This window comes from Glycine soja, chromosome 6 (genome assembly GCF_004193775.1).
Source record: "Glycine soja cultivar W05 chromosome 6, ASM419377v2, whole genome shotgun sequence".
Lineage (NCBI taxonomy): Eukaryota > Viridiplantae > Streptophyta > Magnoliopsida > Fabales > Fabaceae > Glycine > Glycine soja.
Genome location: NC_041007.1, coordinates 13336411 through 13344478, shown reverse-complemented (window position 1 = coordinate 13344478; position 8068 = coordinate 13336411). Strand labels below are relative to the sequence as shown.

The following is an 8068-nucleotide window of genomic DNA, read 5'->3' as shown; positions in this document are numbered from 1 at the left end:
TTTCTTAACTAATATTTTAAAGATATTGTTTAATATTATCTTCATTTCTAATTATAAGATGTTTTTAAAAATTTATTTGTTTCTTGTTATAGGATTTTTTTTAAAAAAATGTATTAATTATTTTTTCATGTATTCTTACTTAATCATTCTTATTTTAAATATTAATGAAAAAAATTAAGTGAATAAAAAAAATAAAATTAATGACAATAGAAATAAATAATAAATTTAATATGACTAATTAAATTTATATTTTTTTAAGCATGAATTAGTTAAAATATTCTTAAAAAGGAATGTAAACTACATTTACCAAAATTTAATGCGAATTAGGCAAGAGCGAAGAGGCAATTAAGGTTGTTAGAATGTAATGGAGTTTGACAGTGACGCGCTTGGGGAAAGGAAGGTGGATGAGAGAAAAATTGTAAAAATGCGAGACATCATTATCGATGGGACCAATTGCCAAGAAAGACCTATGGCCTATCGGTTGAGTTGGAGACAAGCTCATTGGGTTTTCCGCAGCTTTTTTTTATTTATAGCTTCCCATCCTGCTGAATCTTTGTTTTTTACTCTCTTCTGTTTCTGCTTCCCCTTTCTCTTCTATTACTCTCACCTACACCAATGTCTCTCTGAATCCGTAACAGTGTTTCATGTTCCCAATTTGTAACCACAACACACCAACACCAACAGCTACAGCTACAGCAACAGCGAAAAGAAAAGAAAAACTTTCCCTTTTCTTTTTTCTTTTCCCCTTCCCCACAAGAGAGAAGTGAAACACTAAGTGGGTTTGTCTTCTTTCATTCGTCTTTTTTAGAACAAGATGACATCTTGTTCGTTTTCCTGTATCATTAGTAATAATAATGCCTTGTTGAGATCTAGTGCCACATTGGTCGTTTTCACTTTCGGTGTCGTCCCACGTTCTTGTTCTTCTTTCTCTTCTGGCTGTAATGTCCGTGTTTGTCACCTTCCACAGTCACTGCCTCTCGTTGGTTGAGCAATGTGGGTTTCCACGTTTAAGGAGATCTTGGAATCTTGTCCGTGAAAGTTTTCAGCTTTTGGGTCGCGATGCAATTGGGTGAGTTTCGCTTTGGCCCAAGGTTTTGCCTTTTTTATTTTTTGTTGAGAATGTGTTTTGTTTTGCTGAATGGGGTTTGTTTATTTATACATGCTGGCATAGTTTTTTGTTTTTTTTAATCAGCAAATGTTAGTTTGTTAGTTTTGTTAGAAATGTCAGTAGGAGGATTTGAACCTGCTACCTCTTCCTTCTTCCTTCACCCTCCTTCCGCAACCTTATATCTCCACATGCTGTCATAGTGGCATGGATCGATTACTATACAAAAACAATGTGAAAATATATATCAGCTTTTTATTCCCGACTTTCATTGTAAAATTATATGATGGTTGTGATATCCTGCACTGGTTTGAAGTTGGAAGGAGGCTCTTGGGTGGTTTTTTGTGACTCATCTGATATGGTTTTTTATTGTTACTTAAACGCTTCACATGTCTTCTAGTCTCTAGAATTACTTAATTGATGCGATTATGGCAAGTTCCTTGCTTTTCATTCTACTAATGGCAACGAGAAAATTTTACCCTTTTGTCCTTTTCTTTATTTGTAGGATAATGTTGTTGTGTGATGAATATTTTTGTACCTTGTGGTGTATGTGAATTGTGAACCAACCAAAAAAGAAAGATGACAAATGACAATAACGAAATGTAGACTAAAAAGTAACTCTGGTGACTTACTCTGTAAAAAATTGGCTTTCAATCAACTGAAAGATGTTTTCCTGCATATATTGTAGTATCAGTTCATGTTTTTATTAGCTAAATATATTTATTGATAGGGGTGATGGAGAGTGTATAAAAATAGGATTTTTTCTTCAATCAAGGCATGTATACTGGTCTTATCAAGTAATAAAATAGTAAGTGTAGTATCGTTTCCAGGATAATTGACACGGATACTAACTACGGCTAAATCAATACTATTAGAGCCAACCAAAATTAATTAAAAAGATTAAGAATTAAAAACAAACACTGTAAAAAACAACTCTTGATTTGGTGCTTGAGCACCCTGTTGAAATGCTTGGTGCTCTAGAACAAAGGCCATTTGATAGTTGACACTTCGACGCTTAGCAGTGTGAGGAAATTCCTGGCACTTAGGCTTGATGCATTGTAGCACCTAGCACTAAGTCCTGGCGGTGAGTGATAATTCTGGAAGTTTCTGCATGAATCGAATATCAAAATCAATCATGCAATTAGCTTCTAAAACTATGAAATATAAAAAAATACAAATTCTTGAAAGGAAACTATAAGAAGCCTAATTTTCCCTTTATAATTCCTAAAAATGGCTATAAATCTGCATGTGATGTATATTCATCCTAAAGGGTATACATAAAATAGGATCAGAAGCCCATTCATAAAAGGAGCAATAGAATCTCGCTCTCATATACCTGGCATGTTGAATAAAGTGATTTTTGCATTCCACTGGCAAAATAGTTCATAGATTAAAATAAAATGAAATATTATTTCTGTGCATATGCTGGTGCAACCTTACTTTACACTACAGCCTCACCTGGTTGTTTTTACTTTGTTGCTGTAGATAACTCTCTTTTGTATCAAATTGATCGAAGAGAAATTAGTAGGGAGATGGGATAATTGAGACCAACAACAAAAAAGGAAAAAGAAAATATAACAGCATTTATATTTGAAGAGAAAATGTGTCTTCAGCCTGTACATTTAGGTTCCTCCACTCTTGAGGAATAAAATTAATTATTGTATGTTTGTGTGAGTGTGTGGACTTTGTTCCTTGTAAGTTGTATCAGAGAAAAGGATTTATCAGTCTAATGCCTCTAGAATTGAAGGATTTGTACTAATCATAAGTTTTTGCAAATACAGTTTATGTTCTAATTGCAATTGAGATACTGGAGAATTCATAGGGTTTATACTTTATAGATAAAAACTTGCTCACTTCTATGGAAATGCTAAATTATGTATTTGTTCATATTTATATAATGATTTATCTGATTTTTAACTGTATTAATCATGTGAATCAGGTTTTCTGCAAAATGGATTGGATTTATCTCCAGGAAAAAGTCTGGATGGAAGTTTCAGGAAGTCTAGCTCTGGTTTGTATTGATCTCTTCCTTTGTTTGATCTTTCTCTAGAATTGGGGGTATTTACTAACTTTCCCATGCTTTAACCCCTCTCATACAGTTTATAATGTTGGACTATTGACCTATTCATGTTTAAGAAACTACGTGAGGGATAATGATGCCTAAGTAGTTATAAACTTCAATGAAATATCAAAGTGTATGTATGGTTGAAGACTCTTAGAAAATATGTATGGAGAGAAAATTTTGATGATACACAAGCTTGACAATAGTTCACACCCTCAAATTCATCTGGTGCTATTAGCTTAGTGTTTTTACACACTGTAATGCATGTTTTTTTTTATCGGCACACTGTAATGCATGTAATGACAGTAATTAGTATGATTCAAATACTTCCTTGAGGCATGGATGTATTTTTCTGGTTTGTCTCTGCTTTTGTCCTTTTATCATGTATCATGATTTTGTGCTAATATACGATTACTTTTTTTTAGTATAATAACATGGTTGCTATATGGCAGTTATTTCTGCTAGTACTGTCTCTGGGACCTCAGGATTGAGCCAGTTTCTTCCTATTTCCAGAAGAGTATTAAAGGGGCTCAAGGAATATGGAAGGAAACTGGTTGACCTGGAGTTATTCAGTCAATATCTTGAGGAGTGGGTCTTGGAGAATCTAAATGGTGATTCAGAAGATGGGATGCAAAGTTTTCGTTCTCCCTTCACAACTGATGAATTGTGCAAACTTGATTTGGCATTGGAGGGGGTACCATTTCAGCAACTCGTCCGTATGCCATTCTTTGCTGACGTTTCTGATGAGCTTATAGAAGATCAGTATCTAGCTGCAGAAGATTTCCTTCATGCTATTATAATTGGACTTTGGCGTACGTTTTGGCATAAAAGTGGACCACTGCCATTATGTGTCTCTTGCCCCTCTCATATTGGTTCGAGGTTCAGTAGTGTTGAAAAGGCAATATCAAGGGGAAGACTGAGGGAAATGCGTGGTTTAGGTTTAATATCAAAAATTGCTACTGATTCAAAATTTAAATGGGATCATATGGTAGAGTTTGCCTTATTCAAGCCAGAAGTATTCTTGGACAATGATTCAAGACTATCAGCCAGCACTATTTGTGAAGCTCTCTTTTATGGTTTCCATGTTCTTGTTTCTCGGAGTTTGAGCAAGATTAGTTCTGTCAACAGTGATTCTGTTTTCCTTCTAGTTCTAGATTCTAAATGTGGAGTAGTGATAAAGTTCAGTGGTGACCTTGGGAAACTTGATTTATTGAATTCAAGTGATCCATATCTATCTGTTGCTGAATGGATCAAAACTAATGCTGAAATTTGTGTCACCCCAGTGGAACCAATATGGAACCGATTAGGAAATCCAAATTGGGGAGATATAGGAACTCTACAGGTACTATTGGCAACTTTCTACTCCATTGCACAATGGAATGGACCTCCGCGAAAATCAGTAGCCTCATTGATTTCAGATCATAGTCTCCGCCTTCAGAAGCGGAGAACAGAATGCTGCATCATTGAGACTGAAAATGCATTGGTGCCTTATCATGAGACATCTGACCATCAAGCAGGAGAAATTGTTGAGCTTGATCAAAATGAATTATTTTCCCATAACCGAGCTTCACGTTTGAAGCTCAAGTGTGGTGACATATTGGCCTTGGATGATCCACAGCAGGGACAGAAAAGTTTCCAAATTCATGAATCTCTGGTAGGAGGGAAGTATTATCTCTATAGTGCAGTTTGTCTTGATCATCCCTCGGAGTTATTGACTTTATATGTGGGTGCTCATCCATCTAGACTTGAGCCTTCTTTGGAGGATATGAGCCTTTGGTACCAAGTGCAACGCCAAACAAAAGTTCTAAACATTTTGAGGAATCAGGGAATCTTGAGCAAATACTTACCTGAAATTGTTGCCTCTGGTAGGATTTTACATTCTGGACCTTGCAAGAAAGAGAGCCCCGGGGGAAGGTGTGATCACCCTTGGTGTGGGACTCCAATACTGGTGATATCTCCAATAGGGGAGCCGCTATCATCTGTGGTTGCTAATGAGGGGTCATTTTCTGCAGATGAAGCAACGCGCTTGTGCCGGGATTGTCTAGCTGCTCTAAGAAGCGCAGCCATGGCTAATGTCCAGCATGGTGATATTTGTCCGGAGAACATACTACGTGTTGTTGAAAAACAAGGTGTGAGAAACCAAACTATGTATGTCCCCATATCTTGGGGGCGTGGTGTGTTGGAAGACAGGGACAGCCCTGCCATAAATTTGCAGTTCTCATCATCTCATGCACTTCAGCATGGGAAGCTGTGTCCTTCTTCCGATGCTGAAAGCATTGTGTACATCCTCTATTTTATTTGTGGAGGGACTATGTCTCTTCAAGATTCTATTGAGTCTGCTTTGCAATGGAGAGAAAGAAGTTGGGCGAAGCGATCGATCCAGCAACATATTGGTCAGGTTTCTGCTCTCTTGAAAGCATTTGCTGATTATGTGGATAGCCTTTGTGGAACTCCATACCCTATTGACTATGATATATGGTTGAAAAGGTTGAACAAGGCTGTGGAAGGCTCAGCAGATAAAGGTAAAATGATCGAAGAAGTACCTATAACATTAAGATTAGAGGATGCTGCGGAGTCTTCAGGAGCTTCTGGCCCTTGATGTGATGCTGGAGGGCTGGGTTTTGGTGCTTTATTTTTTGTAAATTGCAATTGAGGAATTCGAATGCATTTTATTTTTAGGAGTTTTAGGTTCTTAGTTTTATTATTTTGGTATATTTTTCGGCAACATATTTTGGAGTGTTTACTGGTTTTTTTTTGTCTGATTGAGACCACATAACAAAATTCATGCCTGTTTCAAGAATTGGCTGTCTACTGAACTACCCTTGACACGTCTTGCTTGGAACTTGGAAGCATCCATTGGATTTGACAAATCAAAGAGGTTAAAGATAGCACATTTGCTCGTACACTTAAAGGCTTTCAGTCTTTCCTTTTGGTCGATTTGTGATGAAATGTTCAGGTTTATATAAAGTTCACTGTATTCCCCAAAAAAATGTGTAGGGGCAGGTATAATGTACTATTTTGGTACATTCAGAGCTACAAAGGAAATTGCACTTAATGTAAACTGTACCATTTGTCTTTGATGATCTTGTTAATATAGCTCAAGCTATATTCAGAGCTCTTGTTAATATCTTTTTTGTCAGCATGGCAACTGTTAGGAGATCATGACTGAGGAAAATAAAATTGTATATGGAAATATACCATTTGTCTTTGATAATTTTTTTTCTTTTATAAAAACTAGGTTCTTAACATTTATACTTATGAACATGTCTTTGTTTTTATAAATAACTAGTTTTTCAATACCCACCAAGCAAGCGGTCTTTGTCAATCATACAAGTTTTAATAACAGATAATAACAGACAATGACATTGAACATACAATTGCACGCTCAGGGTAAAAAACACAGAGAAAGCAGCAGAGGGCTAATCATTGAACTTGATTGTTTGATAGCCACATATCCATGGAAATACAGCAACTTTTGCACTCTACCACGCCCTCCCCTTCCTTTCTGTGACATTTCTTACGTTCCAAACACAGCGTGAGGGAGAAGATTTTGATGGTCTCAACTTCAAAATGGGATGGGAAGAATGGCTCTTAAAGTGAAATCAGAATTTATCCACCAAAGTTTGTCATTAGCTTTATGTGCATTTTGTGGGGGTTTACTTGAACACTTCTTTTGGAGGGTACAGCTAGGGATTACTTTGTGTATAAGAATTGTTATGACTTGATCAATAACTTGTTCTTTTACCAACATCATGACTATGGTAGTTGTCTTCGGAAATGGGCATGCAATCACTGTTAATCATAAGCTATCATCATTCATCCTACATTCAATTGGGTCTCACTTGGTGTAAACTAGTTGATATAAATTTTAATAATTTGTCCCCTCTAGTTTATTATTTGAAGTCCACTAAGCACAGACTCAATTATTTTATTTTATTTCTTTATTTGTAAGAATTGAATACGATATCAAAAAATTTACAATACTTGCCTATCTTGTTTATCCAACAAAACTGAACCCCTTGATTTTTTTTATTTGTTAACAATGAACATATATATACATAACTCATTAAATAAAAAAAAGAAGAAAAAATGTTCCCATTAACTCACTGCTGTCAATACACCATGGTCCACAGGCTTTGATTTAGTAGGCTTTTTGACCCACGAGAACTTTATAGCTGACTTAGGCAGGCTTTGGTCCATAGGCTTTGATTTAGTAGGCTTTTTGACCCACGAGAACTTTATAGCTGACTTAGGCAGGCTTTCTTTACCGTTCTATACTACTTCTATCTTAAAGAATTGATCCTTTATTCAGGTTTCTTTAGAACTTGCAATTTTGGGCAAATTATCAAAACCTTCATTAGGTTTTGATAATTTGTGGACAAGGAGTGGAAGAAGGATGTCGTAGATGTAAGAAAAATAGGAGATGGTATCATAGCCTTAAAATTGGTAGTGGAACAGGACACCTTTAATGTTATTAGTGGGTACGCACCTCAGGTTGGGTTAGCAGAACACTTTAAGGTAAAATTTTGGGAGGATCTAGAAGGGGTACTTCAGGATATACCCCAAGGAGAGAAAGTTTTCCTAGGAGGGGATCTCAATGGACATGTAGGTAGCGTGGATAGAGGTTTTGAGGGGGTGCATGGGGGTTTTGGCCTAGGGGAGATGAATGGGGAGGGTAAATCCATCTTGGAATTTTCGGAGGCTTTGGATCTTTCTATAGCCAATACATGGTTTAAGAAAAGAGAGGAACATCTTATCACTTACAAAAGTGGAGGGACATGTTCTCAGATAGATTTCTTCCTTATCAGGAAGTCTGATAGGAAGTATTGCTTGAACTGTAAAGTTATCCCGGGAGAGAGCTTGACTACCCAACATAGAGTTTTGGTTATGGATGTAAGAAT

The 8068-nt window shown here is 36.3% G+C and overlaps 1 protein-coding gene across 2 annotated transcripts; it reads left to right on the top strand.

Moving 5' to 3' along the window:
• Positions 1-509: 509 nt before the first annotated feature.
• Positions 510-6381, top strand: LOC114415934. 2 transcript variants are annotated; one of them, XM_028380796.1, is made up of 4 exons: positions 510-775; positions 968-1069; positions 3045-3116; positions 3620-6381. In XM_028380796.1, exons 2-4 carry the CDS (start codon positions 1060-1062, stop codon positions 5764-5766), a joined length of 2229 nt encoding a protein of 742 aa, XP_028236597.1. In that variant the 5' UTR covers positions 510-775; positions 968-1059; the 3' UTR covers positions 5767-6381. The 2 variants fall into 2 exon arrangements, with proteins under 2 accessions (XP_028236597.1, XP_028236596.1); XM_028380795.1 differs by having other exon boundaries at positions 510-779.
• The last annotated feature ends 1687 nt before the right edge of the window (positions 6382-8068 follow it).